This window comes from Corythoichthys intestinalis, chromosome 15 (genome assembly GCF_030265065.1).
Source record: "Corythoichthys intestinalis isolate RoL2023-P3 chromosome 15, ASM3026506v1, whole genome shotgun sequence".
Lineage (NCBI taxonomy): Eukaryota > Metazoa > Chordata > Actinopteri > Syngnathiformes > Syngnathidae > Corythoichthys > Corythoichthys intestinalis.
This window is the reverse complement of record NC_080409.1, coordinates 10208022-10226081: the sequence shown is the minus strand read 5'-3', so window position 1 is coordinate 10226081 and position 18060 is coordinate 10208022. Positions and strand designations below refer to the sequence as shown.

The 18060-nt window shown below is 39.3% G+C and overlaps 1 protein-coding gene across 2 annotated transcripts in view; it reads left to right on the top strand.

The window, feature by feature from the left end:
* LOC130930697 (formin-1-like) overlaps positions 1–18060 on the top strand; it is a 187155-nt gene that overhangs the window by 118263 nt on the left and 50832 nt on the right. For both annotated transcript variants that reach the window (XM_057858746.1, XM_057858747.1), the window contains 5 exons: positions 2033–2094; positions 2222–2310; positions 8851–8980; positions 14523–14669; positions 14736–14795. In XM_057858746.1, the coding sequence (XP_057714729.1) occupies positions 2033–2094; positions 2222–2310; positions 8851–8980; positions 14523–14669; positions 14736–14795 (488 nt within the window). The remainder of the gene's footprint in view (positions 1–2032; positions 2095–2221; positions 2311–8850; positions 8981–14522; positions 14670–14735; positions 14796–18060) is intronic.

Below are 18060 nucleotides of genomic sequence, written 5' to 3'. Positions count from 1 at the left end.
AAAAAAAAATCAATTGACCTCAAACTTGCATTAGGGTAGACTTAAGACATGTGTTCAGGTGCCTGATGAAAAATATTGAGGTTTTGTTGAAGCAGAGGGGTACAAACAAAGTGAAAATGACCGTTGCAATTTTGTCTCACCACTCATTTGAACTCATATCTTGGCAGATACATGACATATCTGCACAAAACCTCCCGTTCTTGATGAGAGTTGTACCCTGAAGGGTCCTTTAGGGGTCATTTGAATCTACCACCACCCTAAGCTGAGTGCCGTCCGAGTTGCTCCAAACTGCGAGGGACCATTTAGTCCTGCTAGCAGGCTTAGTTAACACAATTCTGCATGGGTCAAAATTGACTGGTTTTTAAGTTTGGGTATGCAAAAATCAATGTTACATTTTAAAGACTTGAAAATGGGTCAGTCTTGACCTGAAAACAATATACTGCTACAGTTCAGGAACGGCGTAGGTTTGCATAGGGACGGTGGGGACATAACACTACCAACTTTTCAGGATGCTGAAATTATCCCCACCAATTTTTAAGCAACCTTATTTGCATTATGACTTCAGTTATATAGGTCATTTAGATTGTCTTCCTATATGTTGTGAGGACAGAATTGATCCAGCCATTATTAAGTGAATACAGTACTTTCATTATGTCCCTTATCACTAGCTGAATGTGCCAGTCCATTTTTCCCCCTCAGCCGCACGTTTGATTGGCTTATGACTTGAACCCCCCCCCACACACACACACACACACACACACACGCATTCACAGCCTGACTGAAATACAACATGCCACCTCCCCCGCCCCCTTCGAAGACGAGGTTATATTAGAATGTAGAAGTAATGTAAAAAGACATCAATATTGTGGAGGTGGGGAACACACCACTAATTTTGCATCTGCTACAGTACTTCATGTCAAATTTACTGACTTAGATTTCTTGACATAAGAAAAACAGCTAGCTGAAAATAAGATTAACAAATTAATTTTAATCTTAAAAGAAAAACTTGTTCGTCAGAAACTTAATGCAACAATATTGTTCAAAACATTATTTGAAAGCAATTTTTTCTTGATTTAGGTGAAAAATGACCAACTTTTAGATGTATGGGCTCAATACGAATAAATAGTAATATTTACTTAAGGTAAGTGGAAGAATCTGACGCATTAATCTGTCAACTAGCCTTCAACACTCAAAACAAGATGAGAGAAAATTATTTGACTAGATTTAACAAAAAAATATCAGATTAAGATGTTATAAATTTGCAGTGTGAAAGTAGGTCAATACAGATTTATTTTGCATTAATCATTTAGCCTCTCAATTAATTTGGCTCATATTGGTGAGAAGTGTAGCCCCGTTCACCAAATATGTTTGGTCTTATTAATGTCCCGTCCCCAGCAAAAAGCGTACATGCAGGTTATGCTGTTATATCGTCCCTACCAATATTGAGACCAAACCTACGCCCTTGCAGTTAAGTATTTTCCAGCTGAGTTAAATCACAGTTCAAATTTAATCCACCAGCAAAAATGTGGGCAGATTTCTAACAAAACGAGGGTTCATCCAACTGTGAATTAACTTGACGTTAGATGGAATAATTGGACATCTAGAGTCGTCAATGGCAGTGAAACACGATCACTCGATGCATTCTTCCCACTTCAAATGGATTTGATGACTATCACGATCAATGGCAGTGAATTAGTTCAATAAAATAACCGTATATAATTCACATAGCATTTTAAGATGCATTTTAATTATTGCTGTTATATTACCAGCGTGACCATCGGGGCCAATGTTTTTTTAATCATTATTCCTTCATCGACTCCCAATTGAATTCAAGTCATGAATCATCATATTGTTTGCGCTCCATAAACATTTCATTTTAAGTTTTCATTCCTGGTCAGAAAAACAAGTTTTTTTTCATCTCATGAATGTACTGGCCCATCTTAAAAGACAGAAAACTTTGGCCGAGATCTTCTCTCATTGTCCTCGTTTATTAGACTCACTGTTTATAATAATCCTGTGTTTACTGTTACAGCTGTTCTCACTGTGGATAACTCCGTGGTGGATTTGGAAACCATTGAAGCTTTATATGAAAATGTACGTATAGTTTTGTTTATAACTCTTACAAGAGTCTGTATTGCTGCTAATAGAGTTTTGCAAGATTTATTCAAGGTTTCTGCATTTGTAGATGCTCAAGTAAATGCTTTGTTTTTGAACATCACAGAGGGCTACTGCTGATGAGCTGGGCAAGATCAAGAAACATTATGAGACTTCTAAAGAAGACGAGGTCAAACTGCTGGACAAACCTGAACAGTAAGTGTTTGCCTATAGAAAATCAATGTAACTGAGTCGTTACTTAAAGGGGAAGTTCAGAATTTTTGACATTAGGTGTAATTTTCGAGTTAGCTGGGGTTTAATGAGTTGGTTTCAAGAAATTCCTTGCAATTTGTTGGGTATTTGTTCGTTGCAGGGCTCCAGAGTGGCTGAGCTAGCGCGAGCCAATGGTGCTTGCTAGCTTGCCAATAAAAAACAATATTAACAGATCTAACTGTTCAAACAAAGCCATGTCGTGGTCAAAGAGTAAGCAGTACAGTGTTTCAGGGTGATTGATTTGGGGAATGGGCAGTCCCTTTCGTTCCCACTAAAAAATCAGTGGTGAAAAAAAACGACATCACTCTGCCTGGTGGCCTAGACGGCCTGTTCTCTGCAGAGCTGCTGGATTACAAATATTGCTGTTCATACTAAGCCTGTCGCAATATGCAATAATTCCATTTATCGCGCGATAAATAAAAATGAAGGCAGTAATTTTTCCGCTGCGATTTATCGCCTCGCGTGCACGTGCGTGCGCGCATGCAGCAGACATGCTGTTAAAAGTTCGGATTCCTCGTTACCAACTGCGCAAAATGCATCTTCGTTCCAGGTCCGGCAAAAACTAGCGCCGGAGCCAGTTGTTCCCATTATATGCTATTGTTCAACGTATACCGGCCGCGTCAGTGCTCCGGAGTGACTGTGGACCATCTGTATGGTGCGCCGGTGTTGTTGACGTGTGGGCGCTCCTGTCAGGAGTGACATTTCACACGGGGCGGCTATTTTTCGGCACAACGCCGGATATTTACAACGAAGTCCGCCAAAACATTGTTACCGACTTGGCTGCCACGGACAACCTCGCTTTGACAACGAACAGCTGAATGAAATTAAGAGCGCTGTGTTTCAAACTCGTCCTGTTTATGAAAGTCGAGTATCATATGCTGGTGTTGTGTAGTAATGAGCAGACGTGACTTCAGCGGCGCTTGCTAACTTTTTTAATGCGTGCACACACTAGATATCATGAAATGGCAAACTAGATGTGTGACGTTCCATGCCATTGGCTACGTGAGCCCGAGATTGATTATGGGACACGTAGTCCATATACGACATCGATGAATTCTAAACTGTCATGACTGAATGGAAGTTAAGAAGGCCAAATCAATCCATACCAGTGACTATAGATAATGTTGCAAATATTGTTAACTCAGTACGTGACACAGATGGATTCGGACCACAAATAGGATGTCTTGCTCATGTAGTAAACCTAGTAAACCTTCAGATCAGTAAGAAGTAAGCACATAAGTATTATGCACTAAAATGCATGTTTATATGATGGCAATTTAATTTTTGCTCGTTAGCAAAAACAAAACAAAAAAACAACAACAAAAAAAACGAAACAAAAAATATAATTGTTTTTTTTTTTTTTTTTTACAGAGCATTAAATGTATTGAATTGGATCGAAAATCGTGTCCCCCGTATCAAAAATCGTACCGAACCATGACTTAACTGTATCGTTGGAACACCTATGGAACACCATTGCAGAAGCTATGACTGGAAAAGTTTTCATTTGCCTAAATGCTTAAGTTATTAAGTGCAATTTTTTTTTTTTTTTTCCAAACACATTTTATTTATTCTGTGTTTCTGCGCGGTATCAATATTTTTGTTTTTTACTTAAGAGGCATGGTCTATTGTTTTTAGTTGTGATTTCTTAAAAAGTGTTTCTGAATTTAAGAGTAAATATTTATCGCGTTTAAACGGGTGTACTTGATCTATTAATATATACTGTATTCTCACTGTGTTATTGTAAATTGGTTAAAAAAAATTGGGGGGGCGCAATAATATCGCATATCGCAATAATTTATGAGAATAATTATCGTACACTAAAATTTGTTATCGCGATAGGCCTAGTTCATACTACAAATATTAATATGCAATGGTTAAGTTTTAATAACTTGAGCCTAAAACATAGCCAACACTGTGAATTGCATGGGTCATCGATGATGCTTGCATATTTAATCATTGTAATTACTAAGGAGCACACTTTTCACGCTTATTTTTCTCCACACCCACCCACATCATGCACCTCACAGCTATTTACAATCGTGGTGTAGTAACCCACCAATGGGAGTGTTGCATTGCCGTATCGAACCCGCCGATGGGAGTGTCGCGCTGACACATCACTGCGGTGCCGACAGTAGTCCTAGGGACGCTACAATACGTTTCTGTTGAATTTTATTTTGTGCGCTGCATAGAATTTCTTGTGCGCTGAGTAAGTGCGAGCAATGTGCGATTGCGCACGTGCACAGCTTAGAGGGAACATTGACTAAGGCTAGGTTCATACCGCAGGTCTTAATGCAGAATTCCAATTTTTTTGTCATATCAGTTTTTTTGGCGTGCCCCCTCTAGATTACCTTTGTCCATTGAGCCCTTTCAAGTATTAGGCATTAGAAACTTAGGATGCGCCTCTTTTCATTTTCACGAAGCGCCACAAATCCTCACCCAACCAGGATAACAAATTGATAGCGCGGGCGCCTTGGACGTCAAGACCTGCGTCGGTCGCCGTGGCAACCACATCCCAGCCACGAAGGATGACACACAAACTTCACCGCCCAAACCTGCCACAGAGGGATGATCCCAAGACGACACCCAGCCACGCCTTCGGCCCGGCCCACTCCACCGCAGCTTTCATAAAGAAATGAACATTTAGATAACACGGTCGTTGTTCGGTAACATTTATATTTAGCCTTGTTTTGCCGACCTTGGATCCAGCAGGGTCTCTCCGTCCTTTGTTTTTGCCTTGTTTTTTGACCATTGTCGACGAATAAACTGTCAACCTGTTTTCGGTGAGCCTTTTTCAAACTTTTGGACCATGGAATCAGTACAAAGGGTTAACACCGGAGTGAAATCGCGGAGTTTTGGCCTTCCGGCCGACTTGCAGAACCAGTGCCAGCGGAACACCGATTTCGTCCGGCTGTCGCTGTTTCCGCGGCTTGGCCGGGGGGCCGAATTCCTTCAGAACTCAGTGAAGGACTTCAATAAATCCTTCCATCTTGTTGTCCCTTTCAATCACTTGCAATCATGCTGAATTGGGATAAATTGCTTACGTCTGTTGACTCATTCAAAACGGGAGAAAAAACGGTGCCGCATTTATGCCCTTCACTTGCGTTGCCTCAATTTGATTTGACATTATGATGGTAAGATCGTCAAGTTTTTTGCAGACAGAGGCATGTCTTTTATCCGTTTAATTATCTTGTTTTTATCCGAAAATTCGTCAAAAACTCTCCATAAATTCCTCTGTCCATTCCTGCTGAAAATTACGATACTCCTCGTCTTTTTTTCTTTATGCCATCTTCTCAAAAAGGTTTCTAAAATTAGCTGACAAACGCGCAAAACGAAACTAAAAACGAGGGAAGTATACTTCACGCACATGCGCACATCGGCCGCTATTTTTGAAAGCAAAACACGGCGAACCCACTTGAACAGTGTCTTTGCCTCATCTGCGTTGCCAGTGCGATTGATAGATAAATGTATAGATAGACACAACAACATGTATGTTTGCCACTTTCCTACTAAAACTACCGCGAACCGAACCAGCTTTCTAGTCGCTGGTTGTAGTATACGGACTACGTGTCCCATGATCACCCTGATTTCCAAAAAGAGGACACGAATAACAGATATAAATAATCCCCGTTTAGTCTTATATTCAAAGTTTATACGGATTGATCGAACGGATGCACTTTATGTGTGTGCGTCGTGCATGTGCGTGCATGATGCACACACAAATGTCAGTTTGCCCTGAATCTCAGCCATGTAAGCAATATTGAAATACAGTACTGCTCATTTAGCATACAGAAAGAAAACTGAACATTCTCAAGCTTGCCCCCACCCCATTTTATTTTTTTTGTAAATGTTGTCAAGCCTGCCTCTTCCTAAAAAGCCGGGTTCAAGCTAGGCGTTAACGTTAATATACAGCTCCATCGCTGCCGTCCTCTGTGCCTCTCGCTCTTTGCTCATGTAATTGCTGCATGAATTCCGATTTGGGAGACTTGACAGTTCAGACCGCAGCCAAATTCTGGAAAAATGTGGCCCAGATCGGATTTAAAGTGGTCCACTTTTATGCAACCTGTCCCTTTCAGAATGTCAAATTCATGCCTCACTCGAGTCGGAAAACATGAAAAAATCGGATTTGTGCATTAAGACCTGCGGTATGAACCGAGCATAAGATTACACGATACAATTCCCTTTTGCGTTCTAAAGCCCTCTTCCGAATCCTCTGTTTTTGTTTGGTTTCTAGGTCCCTAGCAACAAGATGGCATACCTGCCAAGTTGTACGGTTTCGGCGTAATTTTTACAAGTGAGCACTGATTTTTAAATGTATACGCCGGACGTTCAAAATCTGTACATTTTTCGTGCATTACGGTTTTTTTTTTCTCTGTTCAGATTTTGTCACCGTTTTGGCAACAAGGCAATGTGCGTTACTATGGGTTACTACGTTGGTTGAATGAAGCAAGAAAAGTCAGAGACACGGAGTTAGGAGAGTGATTGTTGTGACGCTGTAGCTGACTAGCCGACAGCCTACAGTCTACGCCTAGATAACACATGCATATAGAACTACATGCGGAATGACAGACTCGGCGGCGTTAGTAAACAGCCGCCATCTTAAAGCAGTAGACTTCTCAGAAAGGCTCTGTTGTAGTGAAACTTCCTAGTGAACCTAAGTAACTTTTTATCTAAAATACTCCTAAATCGGAAAAATCTTGACTTGAATCTATCTTTAAATGATGAAACAGTTTTAAAACTTTAAAACTAGGGAACTAATGCAAAAACGGGACCAGTTTTAACAACTTTAACAGTTGATTCACAACATTAAATGACTTCCAAAATTAGCAAAGGTTACTACGTTTTTTTTGTTGTTTTTTTTGTTGTTGTTTTTTTTAAATGGGAAAAAAAAAACATTAAAGGTAAAACCAGTTACTTTGCCAAGTAACTAATTACTTTTACATTCAGGTAACTGAGTTACTAACTGAATTACTTTTTGGGAAAAGTCATTTGTAACTGTAATTAATTAATTTTTAAAGTAAGATTAACAACACTGGTCATAAAGATGAAGTCTGCAGAATGAAAAGTGACGAAAGCGGAGATTTTATCCTGCCAATTTGTTGCCGAACACAATTTGCCTGCAACTATTGCTGATCACTTCTCAGAATTAGCAAAAGAAATGTTCCCTGACTCAAAGATTGCATCGGTAAGTTAATTTTATAAATTGACCTTTTTAATTTATAATTGGACACACTAACGAACTACCTTCAAGTCAAGCTGCATTGCGAGCTGAAGTGCCGTGAAGTGCATCCATCAAGACATGATAGAAATTGCCAAAAGTGCTACATACAATTATAACTAAAGTCACTGTTAAATTTTAGTAATCATGATGTAGATTAAAATATTGATTGTTCTTTGATTGCACCAGGTTATGTTACAATATTACCAATAAATTCATTTTATTTAAAAAAATTTAGTTTTATTTTTGTTTCATATTGCCCGTTATATACAACGTAAGATTAGTCACCAATTTGTAAGGGCATACGTCACTATTTGTAAGGTTGCCAACGGCCTCGGGTTGACAGGTATGAGATTGTCTCAACCTTAAAAGGCTGGGGCGAGCAAAGCATGGTTAACGCCCATCGTTTTCGTTATCTATGTGAAATGCAAGTAGGTGGGCGATCACATTGTCCTGAGCAGGCTGGTTGGTGCCGGTCTTGTAGCAAGGCCTTTTCTTCAAGGCAAACCATTTCTTCACTGTGAGCAGCAATTGATTAAAGCAAATGTATAATAAATGTATCTGTAATGATCTCAACACATGGGTCCCAAAATCCTATTTATAATCCGATTGAAAAGTCAATACAATTAAAAATGTCTCATATAAACACCTTAACCAATTCACCCGGATCGTATTGTATTTTGGATCGGATTGTTAGAGGTAGTCTACGCCCATGGATAATCTGCTCCTTTCGCGTTGTGAGTTGACAACAACCAATGAAAAAAGCACGGCCAGTCCCTGTGTCTTCCTGAAAAAATGTCATCATCTTGCGCATCACTCTAAAAAAAAGTGTGCAAGGGTGCGTACACCAACACCACCTCTTCGTGTCGTCAAGGTTAAGTAGTTCAGACCGTTTAATGAGGCCTGGATGTAGTGGTGCCGCTAAGCCTGGCCTTCCTATTTCCATGTTTGACCAGAGCTGTCACCATGGCCGCCTGAGTCATCCCTACTAAGTGTCAGCGGGCTCTAATCACACCGGATGTTACAGCTCCGCCACTGTTTACATAAGTCGCCAACTTTGATCAGTTCTTTAACGCCGCTCGGTCCTTTGGAGCGACGTCACCCGTGATTATCGCCTGCCAGGGTACGCCGGTGCTGACTCGGCCGCTCCCGCGCGGGGAAGCATAACCTGCCAAAGACCCGGAATAGTTCTTCCTGTCGGATCTTTTTGTTTAAATCTGTCATAACACATCACGCCCGCGTTCTCCTCCTCCCCTTATATTTTCCAGGTTTCTCTTTGAGCTCTCCCAGATTCCCAACTTTGCCGGCCGAGCCCACTGCATCATCTTCCAGTCACTCTTCCTCGACACCATCTCCTCCATCCGCTCCAAGGTGGAGATCATAAAGAACGTATGCAAAGTAAGAGTGCTGTTACGATCGGCCGTGACATTATTTCGAAAAGGTGATATATCGTGATACTTTGTAGCCCAAAAGGTTATTGATATTCTCCCACCAAGAATTGATATACAGTATTGTTTTAAAAATGTGTCACTTTTGAAAAACACAAGGAACCAACAGGTTGCTACCAAAATCTTCCATTAGAATAAGTTAGCTCACGGGTTGCCATTGTCGGCGCTAGGCATGGATTGGAGTGTTGCCAATGGCACTGAAACCGGAACATGTCTTGTGGACATTTACAGGCCACTTCCTCTTGATTTTAGGGCATTTGCAGGTAACTTACTGTTGATTTGGAGTCACTTCCTATTCATTTCTTGAGTCACTTCTCAGTAACCCAAAATCAACAGGAAGTGACCTGTAAATGCCCCAACATCAACAGAAAGTGACCTGTAAATGCTCAACAGGGAAAAGGAAGTGAACGAAAAGCAATAGGAAACGACGTGAAACTGAAACCAAAACATTTGTCGTCAATCTATCCGGTTTTGGAGGCATTTACAGGTTTCATTTGCTGCATTTCCTGCATTTGCTGCGGCGAATGATTCGCTGCCACCCTCCCACTTTAAACGGATTGAATGTCGACTTGTGATAAACTCACAGCTGAGGGATGAGAATAGGTTGTTTACGGTGCCTTGCAAAAGTATTCGGCCCCCTTGAACCTTGCAACCTTTCGCCACATTTCAGGCTTCAAACATAAAGATATAAAATTTTAATTTTTTGTCAAGAATCAACAACAAGTTGGACACAATCGTGAAGTGGAACAAAATTTATTGGATAATTTAAACTTTTTTAACAAATAAAAAACTGAAAAGTGGGGCGTGTAATATTATTCGGCCCCCTTGCGTTAATACTTTGTAGCGCCACCTTTTGCTCCAATTACAGCTGCAAGTCGCTTGGGGTATGTTTCTATCAGTTTGCACATCGAGAGACTGACATTCTTGCCCATTCTTCCTTGCAAAACAGCTCGAGCTCAGTGAGGTTGGATGGAGAGTGTTTGTGAACAGCAGTCTTCAGCTCTTTCCACAGATTCTCGATTGGATTCAGGTCTGGACTTTGACTTGGCCATTCTAACACCTGGATACGTTTATTTTTGAACCATTCCATTGTAGATTTGGCTTTATGTTTTGGATCATTGTCCTGTTGGAAGATAAATCTCCGTCCCAGTCTCAGGTCTTGTGCAGATACCAACAGGTTTTCTTCCAGAATGTTCCTGTATTTGGCTGCATCCATCTTCCCGTCAATTTTAACCATCTTCCCTGTCCCTGCTGAGGAAAAGCAGGCCCAAACCATGATGCTGCCACCACCATGTTTGACAGTGGGGATGGTGTGTTCAGGGTGATGAGCTGTGATGCTTTTACGCCAAACATATCGTTTTGCATTGTGGCCAAAAAGTTCAATTTTGGTTTCATCTGACCAGAGCACCTTCTTCCACATGTTTGGTGTGTCTCCCAGGTGGCTTGTGGCAAATTTTAAACGAGACTTTTTATGTATATCTTTGAGAAATGGCTTTCTTCTTGCCACTCTTCCATAAAGGCCAGATTTGTGCAGTGTACGACTGATTGTTGTCCTATGGACAGACTCTCCCACCTCAGCTGTAGATCTCTGCAGTTCATCCAGAGTGATCATGGGCCTCTTGGCTGCATCTCTGATCAGTTTTCTACTTGTTTGAGAAGAAAGTTTGGAAGGACGGCCGGGTCTTGGTAGATTTGCAGTGGACTGATGCTCCTTCCATTTCAATATGATGGCTTGCACAGTGCTCCTTGAGATGTTTAAAGCTTGGGAAATCTTTTTGTCTCCAAATCCGGCTTTAAACTTCTCCACAACAGTATCTCGGACCTGCCTGGTGTGTTCCTTGGTTTTCATAATGCTCTCTGCACTTTAAACAGAACCCTGAGACTATCACAGAGCAGGTGCATTTATACGGAGACTTGATTACACACAGGTGGATTCTATTTATCATCATCGGTCATTTAGGACAACATTGGATCATTCAGAGATCCTCACTGAACTTCTGGAGTGAGTTTGCTGCACTGAAAGTAAAGGGGCCGAATAATATTGCACGCCCCACTTTTCAGTTTTTTTATTTGTTAAAAAAGTTTAAATTATCCAATAAATGTTGTTCCACTTCACGATTGTGTCCCACTTGTTGTTGATTCTTGACAAAAAAATTAAATTTCATATCTTTATGTTTGAAGCCTGAAATGTGGCAGGTTGCAAGATTCAAGGGGGCCGAATACTTTTGCAAGGCACTGTATCAGTTGTTTGGTCAAATATCCTCGAATGATTTCCTTCTTGAATTGCTATATCGTGAGATCAACATTATCGTGAGCCTCATTTCGTAAATTGTATCGCAAGCTACCCAGAGGTTCCCACCCCCAATCGGTACATTTGACTTTATTTGATGAAGCGAAATAATTAGGTAGCAATAACATTCCAGAACTGTGTTGCTAATTGATAGCTTGGTCCTGTTTAGCTTGCATCAAATTCGCAGGATCAAATCTGTATCATTATTTGTTTTTAGTGTCTACGTTAGCTCACTGGCTGCCATTGACAGCACTAGACATCCAATTCCTTTTGACTGGATTGGACATCTGGCGTCGTCAATGACACTGAAATGAGAGCATTCACAATCAGTCTTTTGTGGGCATTTACAGGTCTCTTCCTGTTCATTTTTGGGCATTTACGGATCACTTCCTGTTGATTTTCGGTCATTGTCATTTGCAGGTTATGTCCTGTTGATTTTGCGTCACTTCCTATTCATACGTCATAGACTTCATGATGTGTTGACGGGACACGGGGCCCGGAGCCGATAAATAGGGGGCCTGCATTGCTGGCGAGGCCGTCAAAGCTGACCGAGTGGAATCACAGACAAACTGCTTTTTTTGTAGAAAATTATTGTGAATAAATGCTTAAATCCCTGAATTCTTTATAGATATGGATGTAAAACAGTCTTGATTCTTGGTTAATAGCAAAAAAACGTGCAGTTAGCCTTTATTTTATGTAAATATGTCGAAGTACAATCCTAGTCTGTTAGTGAATGTAGCTAGCGTTCGTCTGATTTAAACAGCTTTTCCGGTGAAAATTCTTGTGAATAAATGCTTAAATCCCCGAATTCTTTATAGATATGGACGTAAAACAGTCTCAATTCTTGGTGAAAAGCAAAAAAAAAAAAAAGTGCAGTTAGCATTTATTTTATGTAAATATGTCGAAGTACAATGCTAGTCTGTTAGTGAATGTAGCTCGCGTTCGTCTGATGTAAACAGTTTTTCCGGTGAAAATTCTTGTGACTAAATGCTTAAATCCCCGAGTTCTTTATAGATATGTACGTAAAATGTTTAAATGTTAAAATGATACGATAACCAATAATATATAATTTTTACATGTATATTCAACTGAGTTTTTGAACACATTGAGGTCAAAAACAGTAGTGGTGGATTCAGCATAGATTTGCCTTTCAGTGGCGCCTCCAGAAATTTTTCATAGGGGTGGCCAGATGGGGCCACTTAAAATCCTGGGGTGGCCAAAACTAAAAGCCATAATTTCAGGTTTTCATTATATTATTGCAGTAAAAAGGTTAGGGCAAAACTATCAGAAAGACTTAAGGACACGGCTACTGATATACTTTGGTTTAATGTGTAATATTTTATGTTACTAATGATTTAATGTGCATAGTCCATAACTGTCCAGTCAACATTTTGAGTTCCACTACAATTCTGTTTTATTGTGTTATGTATATATTAGGCATAAGGTGTACATTTAACTAGGGCTGTCAAGCGATTAAAAATTTCAATCGAGTTAATCACAGCTTAAAAATGAATTAATCGTAATTAATCGCAAATCAAACCATCTCTAAAATATGCCATATTTATAATTATTGTTGGAATGGAAAGCTAAGACAAGATGGATGTATACATTCAACATACTGTACATATGTACTGTATTTGTTTATTATAACAATAAATCCATATGATGGCATTAACATTATTAACATTCTTTTTGTTAAAGGGACCATGGATAGAAAGACTTGTAATTCTTAAAGGATACATGTGAGTTTGTATATTGTGACTAAATATTGCCATCTAGTGTATTTGTTGAGCTTTCAGTAATTGATACTGTAGCGAGTTAACTGTTCTGCCCAAATGCATGATGGGTGTGGTGCAACCATGACTGAGTGGTGGCTGCAAATGCTATATCTTCTCGGCGTTGCGTACACTACAGGGTGTTAGGAAAAAGATCAACTCCTGTCATTCTTCCCCACGTCGCTTCCCACAATATTTATAGTTGCTATGGGAGAGATGACAAAGCTTTTGCCAATTAAAAGCACGGCCCCAATGAATGCTTTTATCTACTCCACTCTGCCTCTTTTCTCTGTTTAGAAATAAAACGGCGCCATTGTAGGCTGTTTGCGTCAATGCGTGAATGAGTCGCACTGCGAATGCATTAATTGCGATAAATATTTTCACGTGATTAATTTTTTTTTTTTTTAATTACCGCCCGTTAACGCGATAAATTTGACAGCCCTACATTTAACAAAACAAAATAAATGCATTCATTTGGGATGAAATGCATAACTGATGCTACAACAATCTAACGATATACTGGCAAGCAGGGTGGCCAGTGGGGTGGCCAACCAATTTATAGGGGTGGCCATGGCCACCCCATGTCACCCCCTGGTGGCGCCACTGTTGCCTTTGACCTAACCAGATTTTTCATGATGACATGAACATTATTATAATGAACAAAACAAAGACAAGAACAGTTTTGACTTCAAATGAAGTGCCCAGATTTTTTTTTTTCTAATAAATATATTTTCAGTCAATCACAATCAATCAGTCAGTCATTGACGATGTGTTCCCCTGAAGAATGAGCACTGAACTAAAACAAACATAAACCCAACAGATATTGTGCGCTGTCAGCAGATAGAAGATTTGATGCAACAGGAGAGAAGACTTTACGTAAAATAAATGCTAACTGCATGTTTTTTTTTTTTTGCTTTTAACCAAGAATTGCGACTGTTTTACATCCATATCTATAAAGAATTTGGGGATTTAGGCATTTATTTACAAGACCTTTCACCGGAAAAGCTCTGTTTACATTAGACGGCCGCTAACTACATTTACGAAAAGACTAGTATTGTACTTCGACATATTTAAAAATAAATGCTAACTGTGATTTTTTTTTTTTTTTTTTTTTTTTTAACCAAGAATGGACACTCTTGTACATCCATATCTATAAAGAATTCAGGGATTTAGGGATTCGTTCACAAGAATTTTCGATGAAAATTTGTGATTCCACTCAGTCAGCTTTGACAGCCTCGCCAACAATGCAGGCCCTTTATTTATCTTCCCCGTGCCTCGTCAATACTTTATGCAGTCTATGGTGAGATCATTGTTATCGTGATCCTTGTTTCTCAAATCGTATCATGAGGTACCCAGAGGTTCCCACTCTTAATTGTGATACCATGTGGCTTTCTGTTATGAAACGTGCGTTTGTGTCCGTTCGTCAGGAACTGCTGGAGTGCAAACGTGTGCGTGAGGTCATGGGCCTCGTTCTGGCCTTTGGGAATTACATGAACGGAGGCAACAGGACGAGAGGTCAGGCTGATGGCTTTTCGCTCGAGATCCTTCCCAAATTAAAGGACGTTAAGAGCAGGGTAATGTTCTACTCCTTCCACGCTCAATTATCAGTATTTCTAACACTAAAATAAATTTCATTTCAGGACAGTCACATCAGTCTGGTGGATTACGTGGTTTTGTCCTACCTGCGAAATTTTGACAGCGTAAGTTGTCTTGAATGGACTATACATATTAACCCTTTTTAATTTGTTGGCTGTTATTGACTAGGGCCGCTGCCAGCCATCTCAGTCAAAATGATTTGGACGTGTAGTGCCACCAATGGCAATGAAACATGAGCATCATGGCTAATCTCCCATATCAAAGCAAAATTAAAGATGAGATCTTGTTCATGTCTCATTCACATCTCTGAGAAATGAATCAGCAATAATCGAGACCAGAGTGGTTTTCTCAGTTTTCTCAAATTTGTCTCATGAGAAGTATGTCTCATAGTGAGCATTACATGAGAAGGTCTTGAGAATAGTTGTACTGACATGAATTTTCAATAAAGTCTCACAGTTGTCTCCTTTCAAGATCTCTCCAAGAGACAACTATGAGTACTTGTGTCGATCTCAAATGCGTCTCAATTTTATCTCCTTACTTGGAGTCATGATCTCAGTAATGTCTCACTAAAAGATATCGATGAGAAAAATATTTTATATCTTCAACTTGCCTCAAAGCTGTCTCTTTTACTGTTCTCGGGGAGCAACCTTATATTGTTTCAGTCACAAATGTTTCTCAATTTGATCTCCTTCCAGTCTGCAATTGCTCATTTTGGGTTTTCAAGATTCTTTCATTGTAAGAAAGACTCTTGTGTCCGCTCTGACATGTCCAATCACATCTTAATTAATCTCATGCCAAAATCCGAAAAAATATTATAATTGGTCAAATAATTAAATAACATATGGTTCATTCGGTTCATCTTGTTCAAAATTAGAGATGTGACCGAAAATTCGGCGCAGAAAACTATCGGCCGCTACAAATGCATTATCGGTTTTTGGTTTCGAAGACCGAAAGTTTACCACTGAACAATGTGAAGAACCATAGTCCTCTTGTTTAATGACGTAATCAAAACGGGCAATACGCTGGCTGACGATGTCTCGCCAAAACTACTCGCTCACAGGCAACATGTCTGCGATTTGGAAGTTTTTTTTGAAATATCAAAGAAATATATAAATCATTAAGTGAACCAAAATATAATACATTTTCTTCATCGCTGCTACATGCTTTCTGAAGTTGCTTTTCATTGATGTGCCGCGTCACATCGAGCATAATGCATCTGAGCCTGTGTGTGGCTCAGTGGTAGAGAAGTCATTCCCCAACCCGGAGGGTGTGAGTTCAACTCTCTGTCCTGATGAATTCATCTAAGTGTCCTCGAGCAAGACAGTGAACCCCACGTTGTTGTGTCACCAGCAGGTAGATGAGGAGTGTCAAGGTGCTGTTCAACTCCGTTTTTAATTAAGAGAATTTCTCTTATCAAATATTGCTCAAATCTGGTTTTCTCAAATCACTGTCCTTTGTCTCAATGATGTCTTTGCTCATTTTGACTCATCACTTGCTCCTAAGGCTTAGGAGCACAAACTCAGAAACAAATAAGCGGAGAAAGAGATAAATTTGAGATGATCAAATTCGTCTCACGAGACGAGATTCAGGGGTGAAAGTGGGCCAGAACGGTCAGGAACGCAGTTCCGGTATAAGATTCAGGGCCGGAACTGGTATAAGATTCAGGGCCGGAATGCTGTTCCGGTACATGGTGCTTTGATTCCAAAAATATGACAGCAACTGTCAAAGTGCTATGTAAAAAAAATATATATACAAAGCTGCCACACATGCATTTCATCAATCTATTCAAATAATTTCAATCTATTTACATCAGATTTACATACACAAGTGTTAACAACAAGCACAATAAAGGGCTTGTGTAGCGTAATCCGTTCCCACCGATATTTATTATTGATTTTATTCCACGGACGGCATGGAGGTTTCCCCAGCTGCTGCAGTTATCTGAATCTGACGATGACGAGTCACGTCAATGTGCGAATGCACGCAGCAAAGCAAAACACCTGGACTCATTTATCCATTCAATTGGCTGACATACTGACATGTGATCACCAGAGATGGTTAGCTCTAATTGGTTCAAATGTGCATATTTTCTGAAACGGCAAAAAAAAAAAAAAAAAAAAAAAAAAGTTTGTTGAATTGATGCGACCAAAAAAAAAAGCAATGCAACAGAAAATGGATCAAATCTTTAAGAGCAAGGCAAGAGTTAAGGAGGCTTATTTATCATATGTGGTTTTATTTGCGCTAATGGGGAGGTTCAGAACATCTTTCAATGTGCACTTTGGACTTATATTTGTTCATTTATGTTAGGCTACTCATTCATTTCCTAATGATTTAAAAAAGTCAATGTTTGCACGAGCTTCAAAATATATTCCATTTCACTCTGCATAAAAGTCATTTGTACTTATTTTTCTGAATGTATGTTACTTATATCTTTATTTTTAAAAAACAACAAAAAGTAAATGTTTACATTGACATCATTTTTAATATACATCCTATATTCTTAAGTAGTTAGGATTTGGCATTTAGTATGTGAGGAAATGAGGGAACATAAAAATTAGGAGATGGGGTTGGGGTTTGCTGTTTTTGTTAACTTTTATTTTGCAAATCATTGAAAAAAAAATACAATTTTGAATGAAAATCAGTTTTTGTATGTTATAGAAATAACTGACCAAAACAGTTTTCTTTGCATTTCAGTAGTTTTGACTAGTAGTTTTGGAATTTCTCACATTTCTGCATAAAATCACCATCAAATGTGATCTGATCTTTGTTAAAATCACACAGATGAATAAACTGTCTGCTTTAAATAAAACCACCCAAACATTTATAGGTTTTCATATTTCAATGAGGATAGTATGCAAACAATGACAGAAGGGGGTAAAAATAAGTAAGTGAACCATCACATTTACATTGCTGACCAAAAGTATTGGCAATCCTGCAATTCTGTTAGATAGTGCTCAATTTCTCCCAGAAAATGATTGCAATTACAAATGCCTTGGTAGTAATATCTTCATTTATTGTGCTTGCAATGAAAAAAAAAAAAAAAACACGAAAGAGAATGGGGGAAAAAAATAATAATAATCATTTTACAAAAAACAAAAAATGGACTGGACAAAAGTGTTGGCACCCTTTGAAAAATGTGATGCTTCTCTAATTTCTTGTAATTAATAAGGACCTGTTACTTACCTTTGGTACATAAGAGGTAGTGGCAATAACTAAATCACACTTGCAGTCAGTTAAAATGGATTAAAGTTGACTCAACCTCTGTCCTGTGTCCTTGTGTGTACCACATGAGAATGGAGAAAAGAAAAAAGACCAAAGAACTGTCTGAGGACTTATCAGGTCTTACTTATGAGTATCTCTTTTGTGTTT